At 66.2% G+C, this 18721-nt stretch overlaps 3 protein-coding genes across 3 annotated transcripts in view; 1 reads left to right on the top strand and 2 right to left on the bottom strand.

Annotated features, from left to right (window-relative positions):
- Nucleotides 1–906: 906 nt before the first annotated feature.
- On the bottom strand, nucleotides 907–12297 carry SLC26A11 (solute carrier family 26 member 11). The gene is made up of 17 exons (XM_070394183.1): nucleotides 12259–12297; nucleotides 11195–11427; nucleotides 10581–10773; nucleotides 9892–9977; nucleotides 9458–9537; nucleotides 8626–8768; nucleotides 8147–8322; nucleotides 7243–7315; nucleotides 6979–7029; nucleotides 5861–5921; nucleotides 4825–4880; nucleotides 4511–4651; nucleotides 4206–4333; nucleotides 3832–3931; nucleotides 3349–3482; nucleotides 2462–2531; nucleotides 907–1674 (listed from the first exon to the last, which is right to left on the bottom strand). Exons 2-17 carry the CDS (start codon nucleotides 11423–11425, stop codon nucleotides 1592–1594), a joined length of 1806 nt encoding a protein of 601 aa, XP_070250284.1. The 5' UTR covers nucleotides 11426–11427; nucleotides 12259–12297; the 3' UTR covers nucleotides 907–1591.
- Nucleotides 12298–12376: 79 nt separating this feature from the next.
- Nucleotides 12377–18572, top strand: SGSH (N-sulfoglucosamine sulfohydrolase). Its single transcript, XM_070393041.1, has 8 exons — nucleotides 12377–12509; nucleotides 13999–14159; nucleotides 14735–14840; nucleotides 15035–15185; nucleotides 15461–15617; nucleotides 15863–15944; nucleotides 16363–16566; nucleotides 17224–18572. The coding sequence occupies exons 1-8, from the start codon at nucleotides 12416–12418 to the stop codon at nucleotides 17781–17783; spliced, it is 1515 nt and encodes a 504-aa protein (XP_070249142.1). The 5' UTR covers nucleotides 12377–12415; the 3' UTR covers nucleotides 17784–18572.
- CARD14 (caspase recruitment domain family member 14) overlaps nucleotides 17878–18721 on the bottom strand; it is a 29234-nt gene continuing 28390 nt past the window's right edge. Inside the window, exon 25 of the mRNA XM_070393040.1 lies at nucleotides 17878–18335. Coding sequence (XP_070249141.1) covers nucleotides 18174–18335 — 162 coding nt within the window. The 3' untranslated portion in view covers nucleotides 17878–18173. The remainder of the gene's footprint in view (nucleotides 18336–18721) is intronic.

Raw genomic sequence — 18721 nt, 5'->3', positions numbered from 1 at the left:
GCACCTCCGCTGAGTGTCCGGGGGGTGGTGGAGGCTTGTGGACCTGCCCTGGAGCCGCAGAACCAGCTCAAACTGGTCCTGTCCTGCTTCCAAGGAGATCCGGAACCCAAGTTTCCCCCACTTACGGGGGACCCGTGGACCCTGCTTACACGGGACATGTGTGAGCTCTTAACTGCTTCCCCCACGAAACCAGGAGAACGGACGGACGCCATGGGAACCTCAGGCCACAACCCGGGGGGGGGGGGGGGGGGGGGGGGCGCTGTCCAGGGAGACCCGGTGCTGAAGCCCCTTAGGATCCCGCCCGTACCCTGGCTGGGGAGCGATTTGAGCCCCGCCCAGTCTCCTTGCGCTGAACTCGCAATAAAAGTGCTTTCTTCTCCCCAAAGCCGGTTCCTATGCCTGGTGACCCCGTGTGGGCCTCAGGCTCTGGGCCATTCCCAGTCACAGGTCCCTCCCCAACAGCTGCCGCTATCTACTTGTGCCAACGACACACCAGGCCGTTCGTCCCCCTCTGCTCCCTCTAATCCGTGTGATGGGAAGGGTCAGGGACAAGGGATACTGGGCACCACAGCCGTCTGCACGGGAGGCGGCTCACAGCTGCCCAGGAGCACAGCGGTCCTCGTGTGACTCCCAGGGGGAATTGCCAACCCGCCCCGCCATGCTGCCCGGGCGACAGTGCGCGTAGGAGCCCAGGAGGGAAATCACGCCCGTGCAGAATCCCAGCAGCCACGGAAACCACGGCTTCCCTGTTTACCACCACGGCAAACACGTCCCCGCAGGGACTGCAGGAGCCAGCTCACAGAGCACCGTGGGGACCCCCGCCCGCCCCAGCTGGGCTCAGCCACACGCACCGGGGATGGTCTCCTGCAGCTTTCAATGTAAGCATTTGATTGTTACAAAAACATGAAGGTTATTACTTTTTTTTAATTAAAAAACAAACCAGCAAACATGCCCGGGCTGGTTTGGCTCCGTGGATAGTGTCGGCCCGCGGACAGAAGGGTCCCGGTTAGACTCCAATTAAAGGAACGCAGCTCGGTTGCAGGCTCATCCCCGGCCCTGGTTGGGGTGCGTGTGGAAGGCAACCAGCCAAGGTTTCTCTGTCTCTCCCCTTCCCTTCCACTTGCTCTAAAAATCAATGGAAAAATACCTTCACATGAGGATTAACAACTACAGTAAAAATACACTGTGCAGCCTCACCGCCCTTCAGCAGGGCGAGGCCATTGGCACACCTTGTTCCTCCCAGAACAGCAGGGGGCCGGGCCGAAGGGGGCGGGGATCAGCACCGCCGGGAGATGCGTCCCACCCGCCCCCCAAGCCAGGAAGGGGCTGGGCTGCGGGGACCCTTCCTGGCCCAGGCTGACACCCTGGGGTCTGTCTTTCTAGAAGTCTCTCTCCAAACCACGGCTCTGCCCCAGGTCGGTAGGAGGTCAAGCTTCCATCATCCCGGGGGGAACCAGTGGGGCCATGTCCTTCCTCTGGGTCCCACTCCGGCTTCCTCAGACCCTCCGGCCAGCGCAGCATCGGGCCTCGCAGGAGAACCTTCGGGGAGGCTCTCCAAACCTCGGCCGCCCTGGCCTCGGGCGCTCCGGCCTCAGCAGGGCAGCGAGGCCTCCGGGACAGAGTCGTCGCTGAAGCTGTGGGGCTGGGTGCCCGGCTCCTGACTCAGGTATTTCTCTGCAGAAAATTCAACATTTTTTTGCCCGGCCGGCATGGCTCAGTGGTTGAGCGTCGACCTATGAACCAGGAGGTCCATTCCCAATCAGGGCACATGCCCGGGTTGAGGGCTCGATGCCCAATAGGGGACATGCAGGAGGCAGCCGATCCATAATTTCTCTCACTAATGTTTCTCTCTCTCCCTCTCCCTTCCTCTTTTTTAAAATATATTTTAAAAAGCAAACAAACACAACGTTTTTAAGTGCTAAACAAGCACCAGTGAGACAGGGTCAGCTCACAGAATGGGGTTAAAGGCCTCACTCATCTCAGGGTCCCTGGGCGACACCCACGCCCTCGTCACTGCATCCCTCTCCGCACCACAGTGGCCCTGATTGGTGGCTGTGCCTGCCTGTCATCCCCGCCCCCTCCCCCGCACCCCCCTCCCGTGCAGGGGCATCAGTGCTGCTCCTTCCAGCAACAACAGAGACGTCTCGGTGCCACACAGAGCCGAGAAACCAGACACGACCAAGGTCTAGGACCGTCCATGGCTCCCCTCTCGGGCCCGAGAGGGCAGGGCCGCTCAGGAGTGACAGCCTTTCCTACGTCCCGTCCCGCTGGGCGCCCTGCAGGGCCCGTCAGAACCTGGACTGAAGTCGAAGATCTCTGCGACTCACTGTGTGCAAACCGGGCCTCAACCGAAGACACGCCCCGAAAAATAGAACCCCCACCCCAGAGAGCCCATCCTCGCTCCCCACAACCGAATGCAGCGTCCGAGCCCAGAGTCCACGGGGACCTCGCCGGCACCCACCTGCCTCCTCCAGGCTGGGGAAGTGCTGGACATTCAGGTCAGCGGACAGCAGGACATGGAGCACGGGCTCCTGCGGGACAGAGAGAGGTCAGCGCCGGGCGGGGATGCCACGCTGTGGCCACGGGGCAGCCCGCCCGGCACCCACAGGCGAGCACGGTCTCTCTCACAGTCCCCGGGTGGGTACCACACCCCCTCAGGGAAACGGAGTACAGACCAGGCCCCCGGGGACAGGGACGGTGTTAAGAGAGATTTTTAGGCCTGGCTGGCATGGCTCACTGGTTGACCATTGACCTATGAACCAGGAGGTCATGGTTCAATTCCAGGACAGGGCACATGCCCTGGCTGTGGGCTCAACTTCCAGTAGAGGGTGTGCAGGAGGCAGCCGATCAGTGATTCTCATCATTGATGTTTCTATCTCTCTCTCCCTCTTCTTTCCTCTCTGACATCAATCCTATATAATAAAAGCATAGTATGCAAATTGTCCCCTTGACCGGGAGTTTGACCAGGGGGCAGGGCCGGCTGGGGGAGGGAGGGAGTACCCGGCCTGCATCTGGCAGCCGGCAGCCACTAGGGACCCTACCAGTGCACGAATTTCATGCACTGGGCCTCTAGTAAAATTATATTTTAAGAAAAGAGAAGTATTTTTAAATAAGTACAAAGGACACAGACGAGTGTCTTGCAAACATGACACAGAACCTAACGGTCAGGAGCAAAACCCTGAGGACAGATGCCGAGTGGGATGCGTGGCCGCCATCCTCGCTGTGTGGCCTTGGGCAAGTTTCTTAGCCTCTCTGGGCCTTGACACCCTCGTCCCGGCAGGAGGATGGTGATAACACCGGCCTCAGGGCTGGTGAGAGTGGCAGGTGCCGGCTGTTTGGGACGCCCACCTGCAGGCCAGCGAGGGCTAGGGTGAGGCCCTGCCGCCGGAAGTCCTCCAGCAGCTCCCGGAGCCCCAGCACCACTGTGTAGTCGAGGCTGCAGACGTGGCTGCACTCCAGGATCGCGCAGCGCGGTGGGGACGCTGTGGGGACAGGCACGGGCAGTCACACCACGAGGAGGAGGCATGGACATGGCGAAGCCATGGACAGCTCCGGCCCGGCGGGAGGAGTCCGGGGGCCCGCGACAACAGCACTTTCCCTTCCCCTCAAACACCAAGTCCGAGAGGGAGCAGGAGCTCAGGACAATGCTGGGGAAACGCCACCCTCACTGGGCGCCAGGAGTGAGGGGCCAGGCCCGGGGGACGCCACTGAGATGCCCAGACCTCCTCCCTGACCGAGGGCAGGGCCTGGGGCCCCGGGAGCAGGCTGGGTGCGAAGGGGACGCGGGGAGCTGGGAAGTCACACGCAGCCATCCCTGCCCGGCCCACGTACCTCCCAGGGCCCGGCTCGTCACTGCCTCTCGCAGGGCCTCAACAGCGGGGAAGTGCAGGCCACCAGCCGGCTGCACCACCAGCACCGGCCACTCAGACACCTGGCACAGGGGCGGGGGAGCTGTGAGTCCTGGGGGCACGTCGGGTGGGGCAGCGGGCCAGGCTGGGGGCACAGGGGCAGAGCCGCACGAGCCCTCACCGCCCCCGCCCACCGCGCAGCGGAGCTGTGGTCACTCCCGCCGCCGGCTGAGCCGTCACTCAGCAGTGCCCTGGGCCACAACCACACGGGAAGCTCAAGATGCAGAGCCAGAGTCCTGCGAGGGGTCCGGCCCTCGGCCTGAGGCCGGCAGGCCCTGCGGGTGGCGGTGGCGATACCTGCATGCCGGGCCTGGCCACGGAGTGCAGGAGGACCAGCAGGGACACCAGCGTGCCCGCCAGGACGCCGTACTGCACCTCCCAGAAGCAGAGCAGGAAGGTCACGCTCAGGGGCAGCAGGTCCAGCCCTGGGGAGAGGGGTGCGCTGAGGCCTCCTCCGGCAGGTGTCAGGTCAGGGGGCAGGCAGGAGGAGGGGAGACCGGGTGACCCTCCCAGAACCACGAGAGCCTCCAGCTCCAGCTGGCGCTGTGGTCGGGGACGGCAGGGCTGCGCGACCTCGCACTGACAGACGAGGAGCCACGTACTCCTCACGCGCCACAGCGTGCGGGCGATCCCGGTGTCCAGCAGCGGGGCCACGGCCGTGATGATGATGGCCGCCAGCGCGGCCTTGGGGATGTAGTAGAAGAGCGAGGTCAGGTAGCCCAGCGACAGCAGCACCAGAACCCCTGTGGGCGGGGTGGGGGGGGAGACACCACTGTCCGGGGCCCTGAGCTCACCCAGGACGCAGGGGGAGCCCGCCCGGGACGCAGCGGGGGCCAGGCCGACTGCACTGTGGTCCTCCCGCCCCCTCCTCCCATGTCACGGCCTCAGCACACGGGGGTGCAGTGTGGGGGCTCACCTGTCACCAGGCCCCCCGCAGGGGTGCACACCCCCGACTGGGCATTCACAGCCGTCCTGAAGGCAACATGGAGACCATCAGTGGCGGCCAGAGCAGGGGGTGTCGGTCCACACAGGCAGCTGGTCTCCGGGGACAGGGGTGCCCCCAAGGCTTAGGAGCACACGGAGCTTTGGGCACAGCAACCAGCCTCCCACTGGCTGCGGTGCCCTCCCCCTGACCCTGCGCAGGCGGCCCCACCTGCAGAGCCGTGAGGGCTGAGCCCACTAAGCAAGGCCCTCGTCCCGACTGCTGTCCTTCTAAGGAGACGGGTCAGGACAGACATGCCAGGACGGACACAGGGACGACCACGTGGGGGACGCAGCGAGACGGCACCTGCCAGCCACGAGCGTGGCCCCAGGAGAAGCCACGCTGCCGGCTCCGGGCCTCCTGAGCGAGGCATCCGGGTCTGGGGCTGGAGCCGCCATGGCTGGCGCTGGTTGGGCGGATCTGCCCAATAACACGCCCGCCCCTGGGGTCCCGGGCCCTGGGGAAGGATGGGGGGGGGGCGGGGTGCTGCTTTTACGGAGAAAAACTGACGGGGCTGTCGGGTGAGGGGTCCCACTTAACCCATACACACAACACATGTGCGGACACACAAGTGCTTGTGGGTACATATTTGTGAGCACAAACACCCGTGAGGACGCCAAACCCGCCGTGGGCTCCTGGGGGCGGGCCTGGCGGGAACAGGCTCCTTCCTGGCTCAGCCGCAGGGGCTGTTGGGAGCCCCGCACCCACACCTGATACAGCTCTCTGCCCAGAGCCCCCTCCGCCACCCACGGCCGAGCCCAGCAGCAGGGGGCCGCCTCGTCCACCCGCCAATGACGAACCGCGCCCCGGGCCAGCTGCACCCCTCGGGACGCACCCTGTTGTGTGCGCCTGTCCATGGAGGCCTTTCCCGGCCGCCGGCCGCCCCCAGGGAAGCTGATTGGGGAGCTGACAGGACCTCAGCCTCAGCCGGGACCTCCCAGGGACTCAGACAAGCAGGGCAGGCACTCACCGTCCGAAGCTGCCGGTGACCGGGAAGGAAGAGAAGAAGGAGCCCAGAACGTTGGTCAGGCCTGGGCATGAAGCGGGAGAGGGTTACCGGAGGGAGAACCAGGCAGAGGTGGCGGATGGAGTAAAGCCAGAAGGAAACAGGAGACAGGGGGTTGGGGGGGCCCTGGGGATGCCCCATTCCTGATGGGAAGGACGAAGATGCCAAGCTCCCCGAGTGGATGCTCGCTTTCCTGCTGTGGGAGTTAACACTCCCTCTTCCCGCAGGACGCAGGACGGAGAGGGCCCCCCAGCAGGGGACGGCGAGTTCACAGCGGGTCCCCACCATCCACCGCACATGATAACCCAGTGGACGGAGCCCGCCCGGGCCAGGCACGGGCCTAAGGACCGAGCTCGCTGGCCCACGTCCATCAGCGCACAGCGTCCGCCTCCTCCAGGGACCGTCACAAAGACCATGGTCTCCCCTGCTTCTGAAAAACCCACCACGGGGCCCAAGTCCAAGTCCTGCTCAGGGTGGGTCCACTCAGAACCAGGACCTGCTTATGTCCTAAGATCCGGCCAGACATCTGCTGGCGAGGCAAAGGCCACGGTCACCCCTAGACTCATTGATGTTTCTCTCTCTCTCTCTCTCCCTTCCTCTCTGCAATCAATAAAAAAATATACATTAAAAAAAAAAATATATATATATATATATATATATATCTTTAGTTAAAAGCAGCAATGATCACAGAATTGAAGACTCACGCCATGGTCTCAAAAGGAACCACCACAGAGGCCGGGGCCACAAAGACAAAAGAAAAGGAAGTGTGACACCTGGCAAGGCCCCTCCCGGCCAGGCAGCCAGGGCCACGGCCTGGAGGGGGCACCACACACCAGCAGAGTCAACCTGGCCCCGAGGGCCCTCGGCATTCACTCCTTGGCATAAAACCGGCCGCAGACCCCAGGGTGTGGTCCGAAGCGGCTCAGTAAGCTGCAGTCGGATGGGCCTCCGAGGCCGGCTCCCTCCGCGAGCAGCTGAGCCCCGCGGGGACCTGAGAGGGAGTCCACGCTAACACGGCCAGGACGGGCCTCACTGCCATCGGCCCAACTCGACAGGCGGAGCCGTGCCCGACGCGGTCTCACCGATGGACAGCAGCTCCTGGTTGGCGTCGATGCGGTAGTTATTCTGAGACGCTGAAGAGAAGGAACGATAAAACCCGTCACCACATAGGAGACCTCACTAGGAAAACGTTCATGAGATGAAAAGCAGGCTACACATTCCCACCTACAGCACTCGGGCGGGAAGAGTAAACGTAAACGTGCGTGAACCACGCGCACGTACACGCACAGGCGGAGTGTCTGTGGGTTTCGGGCGAAAGCGGGCGAGCCAGGCAGGCGGCGTCTTACCGAAGGCCTTGGCCACGGCGATGCTCTCCAGCAGCCCCATCAGCGGCACCACGGCCAGCCCGGCCCCCATGTCCTGAGGGGAGAGGGAGGGCGAGTGACCCGCAGGGGCAGGAAAGGGATCCCCTTCCCGCCGGCCCGTGCGGCTCAGGGGTTGATCATCTACCTACGAACCAAGAGGTTGCCGGTTCGGTTCTGGTCAGGACCCAGGCCGGGGTTCCAGGCACATCCCCAGTGCGGGGTGTGCAGGAGGCAGCTGATGATGATTCTCTCTCATCATTGATGTTTTTCTCTCCCTCTCCCTTCCTCTCGGAAATCAATAAACATATTTTTTAAAAACCAATAATAAAATATAAAGGGCAGGAAGGGGCCGAGTAGGGAAGAAGGGCAAGTACACACCCGGGGACCAGCACCGGCTTTCAAGGAAAGAAAAAAAGGGCTTCCCTTCCCAATGCCGGCGCGGTTCAGGGTCACACCACCCTCAGTTTGTAGCGGGTCCGACTCCATCTTCCTTAATTTTGTGTTTCTGATCATCTTTTTGCTGTTTCGGTTTCGTGTGGTTGGGCTTGGGGCGGGGGCGGAGTATCTTGGAATCCTGCTCTGTGAAACCAGGGCAGACACGGGCCTCCCACAGGCACGGGAGGCACGCGCACTCGGCTGCAGCCTGTGAGCTCGCACGCGCCAGGTGCAGACGCAGCACATCCTGCTACCGTGCGCACGAGGCAGAAAAAAAAGTGTGAGGCCCTGGGGCTGTGCCCGATCCGGACTTCTTCCCTGCCTGTCCCTGCCCCCAGACAGTCTGGCCGGGCTCAGAGCTCCCTGCCACCAGCGGGTGCCTTCGGGGGACAGAACCAGGCCCCGAGGCCCCTGCAGCCCAGGCAGGCGGCCTGGCTCCCTCCCTACCCACCTGGACCATCTGGGTGAAGGAGACCGTCCCGTTGGCCGTGGTCACTGAGAAGGGGGGCGCCCGCACCGCAGGGAGCCCCTGCACCACCTCCCCAGTGAGGACGAAGGGCCGGTGCCCGGCCACGTCGCAGGAGTAGGCCATCAGGGCGGCACCGGAGACCACCAGGGCATTGCGGGCTGCGGACGGAGGGGGCCTGTGAGGACATCTGGCTCCTCTGGAGAAGGAGCAGGAGCCGCCCAGCCACGCCCCCTCACGCTCCTCCCTGGGGCAGGGTGCGGGTGGAAAACCCCCAATGCAGAGCCCTGCCCTCAGCCGCACTGCACATCAGAACCCCCCCACGCGCTAACCGTCCCAGGCCCGAGCCACACCGAGACCGGGGAGGGCGAGTCTCCAGGGTGGCTCCCCCCAGCACCCGCGCCCCAGGCACCCATCCGGGAGGGGGGGCCCAGCTGTGGGACTGGCCTCCACAAGGCCCTCACCGGTCGTGGCCGTCCAGACCAGCCCGAGGCTGAGCCGCACTCCGGGGGGCGTGTCGGGGTGCACGGGGGGCGCGTGGGCCCGCAGCAGCCGCAGCAGCAGCAGCAGCAGCAGGCAGACCAGCCCCAGCACGGCATCGCCCACCCTGCGGACAGACGCCATCACCGCCGACTGGCCCACAGGTGACCTCCTGCCAGAAACCTCTCTCGGTGGCTCTTTGTGCTCCAGGGAGTCAGCCCGAGGCCCCATCAGAAGGGAGGAGGACGGCCACGGCGCTCCCCACGCCTCCAGGCCTCAGCACCGCTCCCCGGCTGCCCTGGCAATCACTTCTTCCCTCTGCTTCCCTGCCAGAGGGGTCCCAGCTCCCAGCTGGACTCAGTGAGGAGCACCTCCTGTTGTCCCTCTCACCTGCGCCCGCCCTGGGAGGGACCCCTCGACTGGAGGGCCATGCTTGATGCGGGAACCCTGGCTCTCATCGCGGCCCTACCTGCCACCCGTCGCCCGGGCACCGGGGCGTGCCTTCCCCGTGCCCTGTGTCCTCTCCTCCGCACTGACCTCCAGCCCTTCTCAGAGGGGCCTGGTCCTTCTCTATCACACGGTCTCTTCCCACTGCTACCCCCAAGAGAGGCTGCTGGGAGCCGACTCTCCCCCTGCACATGCCCCTGGCTGAGTCAGCAGCTCTGGGCTTCCGGTGATGCCGACAGGGCTGCCCTGGGGAACCGTGTTTGAGCAGCAAGGCCCAGAGTGGAGGAGGGGGGCCAGGAGCAGGGTGTGGGGGAGCTTCCCTGTGGCGGGGGGGGGGGGGGGGGGGGGGGGTGAAGGCAGGCGGGCTACCTGGTCTCCCCGAGGCTGCGGAAGGTGTGGTACAGCTGCAGGAAGAACTGTCTGGGGACACGCTGCAGTCCCAGCAGGTTCTGGCCAAAGGGGCTCTGGTCAGACGCCCTTCCCCACTGAGGCCCGAGGCCCCGCCCACCAGGCCCCAGGGACCACCTGCCCATGCCCAGCCTCCAAAGACGGACAAAGTGAACCCCAGGAGAGGGCATTTCACAGCCTTTCGGGTCAATGACACGCCCTGCCATCATTTTCACATCCCAGGAAAACCAATCTGGAGGACCTCCAGGCAAGGAGACCCATTGGTTCCACCTCGCCCACCCGGCAGGCCCTGTTGTAATTGGCTTGCAGCCGTGTCCGTCACGGTGCGGCCCGCCCCCCGCCACGCAGACTCCACCACCATTGGCCCAAGGCCGTGTCTATCACCAGAGGCTTACCTTGATCTGCCCGACACCAATGGTGATGGCAGCGGCGGAGGTGAAACCTTTGATGACTGGGCAGGAGATGAAGTCCAGCAGGAACCCTGGCGGCCAAGGGGGACACTGAGCTGGTCCCGGAGGCCGCGGTGCATGGAGGCCGGGGATGGACATGGGCCGGAGAGGGGGTGTGGGTGGGGCTGGGGCTGAGTCTGGTGGGCGCACACCGTTTGGCAGGTTTGGAGAGCAGAAGGCCAGGCTCGGGTCTGAGGCCTTGGGCCCTTCTCCAAGCAGACTGGCTCCTAAGCAGAATAGGGTCGTGCTGGGGGCTGAGGCGCCCCACCCACCCTCACAGGGACCCTCACAGGGGCCGCCCCTGAAAGCAGCCCGGCCGGTGTGGCTCAGGGTTGAGCGTTGACCCATGAACCAGGAGGTCACGGTTTGATTCCCAGTCAGGGCACAGGCCCAGATTGTGGGCTCGATCCCCAGTAGGGGCCATGCAAGAGGCAGCCAATCCATAATGCTCTCATCATTGATGTCTCTCTCTCCCTCTCCCTCCCTCTCTGAAATCAATAGAAATATGTATTTTCCAATGTTGAGGGCAGGGACCCCAGGAGACAGGTGCCTCAGTTGGCTGCCCAGGAAGAGCAGAACCGCAGCCCCTCACCCCCACCCCAGGCAGCCCCATGCTCGAAGGCCCGGGGCCTCACCCAGGCACAGGAACCGCATGGCCAGCTGGACGCAGCCGGACAGAAAGGCGAGCAGCACAGCGTAGGCGGGCTCCCGGAAGGTGTAGGAGGAGACCAGCAGGGACATGACGGCCGTGGGGCCCAGAGTCACGTCGCGGGAGGTGCCCAGGAAGAAGTACACGAAGCACCCCACGAAGGCCGAGTAGAGGCCGTACTGCGGGGAGAGAGCAAGGAGCACCCAGGAGGCGGGTCATGGGGTCACGGGGTCACGGGGCCCCTGGTGTCCATGTCTGAGCGCAGGGCCTGGGGGCTGCTGTGGCCTCGGCACACAGGCAGGGCAACTGCTACCCTCTCAGCCGCCTACGAGCACAAACGCCTGGGCTTCTGTCTGGGTCTGAGTCGGAACCGCTCTTCCAGGAGCCTCTGCCGGGCCCCAGGCAGCCCAGGACCAGCTGGTGCCGCGCGGCCATGTGAGGGGCCCAAAGGTAGCCACAGGCTCTAGCCGGCAAACCAAGGCTTCCCGGTCTGGGGGCAACCAGGCAGGCATTTCTGCTCTGCTTCCGGGTGGGCACTGAGGCCCAGAGAGGGGTCAGGCGGTGTGGGGGGATGTGGGGACAGCGGGGCAGACACCTCACCTGGGGAGGGAGTCCAGCCACCTCCGCGTAGGCCAGTGCCTGGGGGATGACCGTGAGCGTGACCGAGAGCCCCGCGATGAGGTCCATCCTCAGCCACTGCGTGGAGTAGCGGGGCATCCAGGCCAGGAGGGGCAGCCACCTCCGCAGGGTGGCAGAGGGGCAGCCGCGGGCCCTGGGGGCCGGGTGGGGGGACCAGGGCATGGCCTGCTCCATCATCTTCCCAGACGCCATGCCTGTGTGGGCGTGGGGGGCACAGTCAGGGCACGAGCTTTGAAGAGCCGGGCCACAGCACCGCCAGCAGCCTGTGCAGAAGGGCCTCCCGACGGGCCTCTGGATACTCAGGATACCCACAGGGTGTCTCACAGGAAGGAGGGGGGGGGCGGGGGCGATGTCCCTGCCCAGCACCCTCCCCATCCCATCCCATCCCTTCCGCCCCCCCTCCCATCCCCATCCCGTCCCATCCCTTCCCCCCCTTCCGGGTCCCACCCATCCCTCCCTTCCCTGCCCCGTGCTCTCCCCGGAATCCCGCCTGCCTGCCCCCCAGGCGCCCTCCCCCTACAGGACGCTTGCGGGAAGAACAGAAAAGTGTTTCTGGATGAGAAGCCTAAAGACACTCACACTCGGGGCTCGCCTGGGGGCGGGGCTTCCTTTTCACTCTCCCTCCACCCCCCCCCCCCCCATCCACCGGGGGAGCAGAGAGGCCGGCAGGTGGGGCAGGAGGCCCTGAGGCCCAGGTTTTCCCCCTCAGGGGTCTGCTGCGCTGGGCTTGGGGGGGGTTCCTATCCTGAGGCTGCGCGGCCCCAACCCCACCTGTGGCATTCGCACCCTCGAGGGGCCCCAAGAGTTCTGGTTGGTTCAGGAAGAACCAGCGGCCCTTCCTCTCACCCCAAGTGCACAGCCCCCTCCAGGGCCGCCCGGCCCCAGCCCCAGCGAGACCAGAGATGGCAGGAACCTGGGAAGGGACGTGGTGGGTGGGGAGCGGGGTCCCCGCGGGAGATGCCCGCACCTTCGGCGACCCCGGGCCCGTCCGGGCAGCTTGCGCCCGGCGCCCCCTGCGGACTCACCCAAGCTGCCCCCGCGGCCCGCAGACCTGCCCGGGAGCGGGGACGTGGGCGGAGCCAGCGCCTCGTGACCGGCGGGGCGGTGCTGGCCTCACGTGACGCGGGACGGGGCGGACCGGGACCGGGACAGGAGCTGGGACAGGGACCGGTTGCCACCGCCATGTGCCCCGGGCCGGTGTGCTGGGCGCTGCTGCTCGCCCTGGGGCTGTGCCGTGCGCACCGGGCGCGCCCCCGCCACGTGCTGCTGATCCTGGGTGAGTGGCCCCGCTCCCCCGCAGCCCTCACTGCCACCCGCCCGTCTCCCTCTGCGGCCCGATGCCCGTGGTCCCTCCTTGGAGAGGGAGGCGGGGCAGGCTCGCTCACTGCGGGGTCTGCAGGGATCGCCCCGCATTCAGCCCCCCACTCCTCCGCCGGCTGACTGCACCCCTCCCCTGTCCAGAGCCCCGACCTCGGGGTCCACAGAGCCCAGCTCTGAGGCCAGAGCGGGGCGATGCCCACCTCCCCAGAGGCCAACGTACCCTGGGGCTCCGGTCTCCCAGCGGCTTCTCTGACCCCAGAGCTCTGAGGGTCAGCTCTCTCCCGCCCACACCCTCTTCCTCAGCCCCTTCCCTCCCAGAATCTCCCAGTCCCACTGCTCTTTGGAGACTTCCAGTTTGGGTGACCAGCCCGGCTGTCATAGGGCAGCCCTTTCTTCCCCTTTTCTGAGGGCTGGCCCCGGGCCAGGGCGCTCTGATTAACCCTGTGGTCTGTGGCCAGGCCTCAGCTCATCGCAACCTGGCCGCCCTCCACTGGGGGCTCCCTCAACGCCCCTCTCAGGCACCAGCGAGCCCTGCCCATGGATCACCTCCTTGTGCCAAGCCCAGTGCTGCCCCACCACACCTGCCTGCTAACGTGCCCACCTGAGCTCCCTGCCCACCTGAGCGCCCTGCCCACCTGAGGTCATGCCCACCTGAGACCCTGCCCACCTGAGGTCATGCCCACCTGAGACCCTGCCCACCTGAGGTCATGCCCACCTGAGGTCATGCCCACCTGAGACCCTGCCCACCTGAGCGCCCTGCCCACCTGAGCTCCCTGCCCACGTGAGCGCCCTGACCACCTGAGCGCCCTGCCCACCTGAGCTCCCTGCCCACCTGAGCGCCCTGCCCACCTGAGCTCCCTGCCCACCTGAGCGCCCTGCCCACCTGAGCTCCCTGCCCACCTGAGCTCCCTGCCCACCTGAGCGCCCTGCCCACCTGAGCTCCCTGCCCACCTGAGGTCATGCCCACCTGAGCTCCCTGCCCACCTGAGACCCTGCCCACCTGAGTTCATGCCCACCTGAGCTCCCTGCCCACCTGAGCTCCCTGACCACCTGAGGTCATGCCCACCTGAGCTCCCTGCCCACCTGAGGTCATGCCCACCTGAACTCCCTGCCCACCTGAGCTCCCTGACCACCTGAGGTCATGCCCACCTGAGCTCCCTGCCCACCTGAGCGCCCTGCCCACCTGAGCTCCCTGCCCACCTGAGCTCCCTGCCCACCTGAGTACTGCCTGCTAACATGCTCGCTGGTTTTCAAGCTTAGCTGGTAACACTGCCACTCGGGTATCATGCCTGCTGAATAAAATGCCCACTTGGTAATGCCCACCTGGGTGGCCCGCCCACCTGGGCAGCGCTGGCCAGACCACTGCCGCAGGACCCAGCTCTTCCCTCCCACACGTGGCTGCTCCTGAGCCCCGCTCACCGTGTCCCGTGTCCCCTGCCTCCTAGCGGATGACGGAGGCTTTGAGAGCGGCGCCTACAACAACAGCGCCATCGCCACGCCGCACCTGGACGCCTTGGCCCGGCGCAGCCTGGTCTTCCGCAACGCCTTCACCTCGGTCAGCAGCTGCTCGCCCAGCCGTGCCAGCCTCCTCACTGGCCTGCCCCAGGTGAGGGGCGGGGCAGGAGCAGGGCCTGGTGGAGGGGAGCCCTCCCTGTCCCCTGGGTGTGCTCACCTCCCATGCCCCACTCCCCACATGGCATCCTCTGGTGAGCAGGTGCACGCTGTGGTCCCCTGAGGCGAGGCTGTGAGGAGGCGCCTCCATAGAGAGGCCTGTGGCCTGAGCAGACACTCCCGACGGCTAACAGGCCGCTGTGGGCGGCGGGCCTCTGAGGGGGGAGCCTTTCGCCATCAGCTGGCATCTTCCTGGTCGGAGTGGTTACAGCCACGAGTTTACACCGTAGAGCAGCCAGGTAACAGGCCTGCGCTGGCCCCTTCCCCCACGGTGTGTGCTCACACAGAGGAGCAGGGCAGTCCCGGAGAGCAGAGGAGACGGCGAAAGCCACCGGGCTTGGTGCACCTCCTCCCTGCCTTACACTTCCTGCTGATGCGCCATGGCGGGGTGAGGAGTGAGAGTGCTGGCCCCTGAAGGCTAAACAGGCCGTGAGGGGCGGGGGTGCTGAGCTGTCAGGCCCCCCACCCCCTGGCTCACGGTGCCCCCGGCTCACGGTGTCCCCGCCGCAGCACCAGAACGGGATGTACGGCCTGCACCAGGGCGTGCACCACTTCAGCTCCTTCGAGGGCGTGCGGAGCCTGCCGCTGCTGCTCAGCCAAGCGGCCGTGCGCACAGGTGAGGGCTTCCTGCACGGCTTGTCCTGAGCCACCTCAGCCGGGGCCCGCTGGGAGCACGGTCCCCAGGGCTGGGTCTCTGGGCTGGGCCCTGGGCCCGGGCAGTCTGCGTCAAGGCCATGCAGAGCTGGGGCGGAGAAGGGCGCAGAGGGCACTGGGAGGCCGTGGGGACTCTGGACGGCCTCTCGCCCCCAGGCATCATCGGGAAGAAGCACGTGGGGCCAGAGGCGGTGTTCCCCTTCGACTTCGCGCACACGGAGGAGACCGACTCGGTGCTCCAGGTGGGCCGCAACATCACCAGGATTCGGCTGCTGGTCCGGGAGTTCCTGCAGACGGGGGACAGCAGGTGCGGAGGCCTCAGTCCAGACCCCGGGCGGTGGGCATGCGACGCACCCCAGAATCTTTCCTTGAGAGGGTTCTCCAGACAGTGGAGTGGGGTAGGGGAGAAGGTTCCAGACAGTCCAGTGAACCTGGTCAGAGGACGAGGGCCCTGGGGAAACTGAGGCAGTGAGGCTCGCAGGAGACTCTCAGTGACGGGAGCAGGCAGGGGGCTCCTGCCCAAAGGAGGGGGCTCCCAGGGTCGCACACCGGGCCCTGGCACTGAGGCCCCGCCCTGCGCAGGCCCTTCTTCCTGTATATCGCCTTCCACGACCCCCACCGCTGCGGACACTCCCAGCCCCAGTACGGGGCCTTCTGTGAGAAGTTCGGCAACGGCGAGAGCGGCATGGGGCGCATCCCAGACTGGACCCCACAGGTCTACGACCCCCAGGATGTACAGGTAGGGGGCTCTCCGCGAGCTCACAGCCCGGCCCCGGGTGTGACTTGGCTCGGAAGTGGCCCTGTGACCTGGGTCCAGGTCCCCTCTGCAGGGCCTGCCGAGAGAGGCGTGAGGACACAGGTGGTGCATCCAGTACCGTGGACTTGGGGGCTGATCCATTCCCAGGAGGAGGATTCTGGCCCAATTCAGGGCTGGACAGGTCCCGGCCTCTGTGCTGATGTAGCCTCTCCACCCCCCTGCCTCAGGTGCCTTACTTCGTCCCTGACACCCCGGCAGCCCGGGCTGACCTGGCCGCTCAGTACACCACCATCGGCCGCATGGACCAAGGTGGGTCAGGGAGTCCCGGTGTGGGGGTGCCTGTGCGGGCCAGGAGCCTGGGACCTGGGGTGTGTGGAGGGACTCCTGTCTCCGGCCCCTGCCCGACTGTCCCTGTCAGCCCCACAGGGAAGACCTGAGGTTCCAGAAAACAAGGGCAGCGGTGGGTGTGTGGGGTGACACGGAAGTGCCAAGGGAGGGCCAGCTTGGGGGGCGGGGTTGGGGGGGGGAGGCTGGGGAGGCCCTGCACACCTGCTCCGGGGCGGAGGGCGGGGCGCGGGGCAGTGCTGGGCAGAGGCCCAGGCTGGGGGGAGGGACAGCGCAGGGCCCAGGGCTGGTGAAGGAGGGAGAGCACGCACCGTCGGGTGGGGGAGGAGGGAGTGATCCGTGTCCGTCCGTCTGCACTGAGTGGTGCGCTCCCCGCCCGCAGGGATCGGGCTGGTGCTGCAGGAGCTGCGGGCAGCCGGCGTCCTCAACGACACCCTGGTGATCTTCACCTCCGACAATGGCATCCCCTTCCCCAGCGGCAGGACCAACCTGTACTGGCCGGGCGCCGCGGAGCCCCTGCTGGTGTCGTCCCCGGAGCACCCGAGCCGCTGGGGCCAGGTCAGCGAGGCCTACGTGAGCCTCCTCGGTACGGCCGGCGCCTCACGGGAAGGGGAGGGCAGCGGGTGCAGAGTGCGGGCCACCAGGTCCGGGCTGTTTGCAACCACTCCCTGATGTGGTTCCCCCGGCGGCTCAGAGAGGGGAAGTGAGTTGCCCAAGGCCACGCAGCATGCAAGCGCCCAGCTGGGGTTCTAGCCGGGGCCTTGCCACCTTGAGACTTGCTTTCCCGCCGGCCCACCCTGAGCAAAGGGTGCTGCTGTCCAGATACCCACCCAGGTGCCTGGCTCAGTAGGTCGGGGCTAGGGCCTGAGAGTGCGTTTCTGGCATTTTCCCGGCTGGGACCGATGCTGCGGCCCCAGGGATCCCGCTTTGAGGGGTCAGGGCAGCAGCACCATCAGCCCTTTGGCCCCAAAGCACATGTGGGAACGCTGTGGCCGCAGCTCAGAGCAGGAGCCGATGAGCCGGGTGGGGCTGCCTCACTGGCCCAAAGGGTCTTAGAACCTGAACATCAGTCACGCAGAGAGCGCGGGCGGGCGGGCAGCGGGGACAGGTGCCGGTGGGAGCTCCTCCCTGCTGGTGGCTGAGGTGAGAGGCGGCCCACCAGCTTCCCAGGCTCAGCCTTGGCCTCGGCCTTCCCTGGGGGCGTGCCTGCCTGGTGCGTGCTGATGCGCCTCCCTCCCCGCAGACCTCACGCCCACCGTGCTGGACTGGTTCTCCATCCCCTACCCCCGCTACACCATCTTCGGCTCCAAGACGGTCCAGCTCACTGGCCGGTCTCTCCTGCCGGCGCTGGACGCGGAGCCTGCCTGGTCCACGGTCTTCGGCAGCCAGAGCCACCACGAGGCCACCATGTTCTACCCGATGCGCTCCGTGCAGCGCGGGGCCCTGCGCCTGGTGCACAACCTGCACTTCCGGATGCCCTTCCCCATCGACCAGGACCTCTACGTGTCGCCCACCTTCCAGGACCTGCTGAACCGCACCGCGGCCGGCTGGCCCACGCGCTGGTACAAGGACCTGCACGGCTACTACTACCGGGAGCGCTGGGAGCTCTACGACCTCCGCCGCGACCCCCGCGAGACCCAGAACCTGGCCGCCGACCCGCGCTACGCCCCGGCGCTGGAGCTGCTGCGGGCCCAGCTGGCCAAGTGGCAGTGGGAGACCCAGGACCCCTGGGTGTGCGCCCCCGACGGGGTCCTGGAGGAGAGGCTCTCGCCCCAGTGCCGGCCCCTGCACAACGAGCTGTGAGCCGCACTCGCCTCCTCCAGGCCTGGTCCTCGCGCCCCGGCCAGGCAGGGCGTGGCCAGCCTCGGGCACAGGCACAGCCTCCTCCGAGGGCAGCCCAGGAGGGCGCTCCCTGGTGCTGGCCTCCTTCCCGCCTCTGCCTGGAGGGGCACAGAGGGTGTCCCCACCGTGCTATGGGACATTGCCACCCTGTCTGAGCCGTGTCCCCGCACAGGAATTCCAGGGCGACCTAGGACAGGTCTGGACAAGGAGTCGTTTCCTTGGTTGGGTCCCGGGACCCTCATTCTCTGGAGCCACAGATGTCCATGCCCTTCCCGTGAGAGGAGCCGAGGGGCTGTGTGTGCCACGTGGATGGAGACGGGTCCACCCCACTCTGGGAATGCAGTGTTGGTTTTATCGATCTCTGGTCCTGAAGACACTGGGGACGCCGGGCCAAGTCCCCGGCCCTGGGCTGGTTTCCGGGGGACACTCCCGGCAGGCTCCGAGTGGCAGGTCTGAGCCCGTGGGTGTCCGTCCTTTTGACGCCCAGGGATGCCGTCCGCAGGCTGGTCCCTTCTGTGGAGGACACAGGTCTAGCGCAGATGCCGCCCGAATGCTCCAGGCCCTTCCCTCCCGGCGGCGTGGAAGCAGAGGCTCTGCCGGGAGGCCGCTTTCTCTCCCAATGGGGGGCTCCTGTCGCCCCGCCCTCCCCATCTCCTCCCTCCTGGGGGCGAGGCTGAGCCACAGGCCAGAACATTGTACACGCTTATTTTAGTCAAACATGCAAGTCTGTTTCTGAACTCTTTGACAACAGCCCCCTGGGCATTTCAGTCTGTGAGGGGGCGGCTGGGCTGGGTGGGAGCCTGGGGGGGCCTCCCCTGGGCCATGCCCGACTGTCTCCCAAGCCCTGGAGGAGGAGTCACGGTGACCTGAGGCGGGGGGCACTGGTAGAGGCAGTCCTC

Source organism: Myotis yumanensis, unplaced genomic scaffold, assembly GCF_028538775.1.
Source record: "Myotis yumanensis isolate MYYU_CA2020_CCGP unplaced genomic scaffold, mMyoYum1.0.hap1 SCAF_16, whole genome shotgun sequence".
In the NCBI taxonomy this organism is placed as follows: Eukaryota; Metazoa; Chordata; class Mammalia; order Chiroptera; family Vespertilionidae; genus Myotis; species Myotis yumanensis.
Note: the sequence above shows the minus strand (reverse complement) of the source record. Positions and strands in the feature narration are given on the sequence as shown.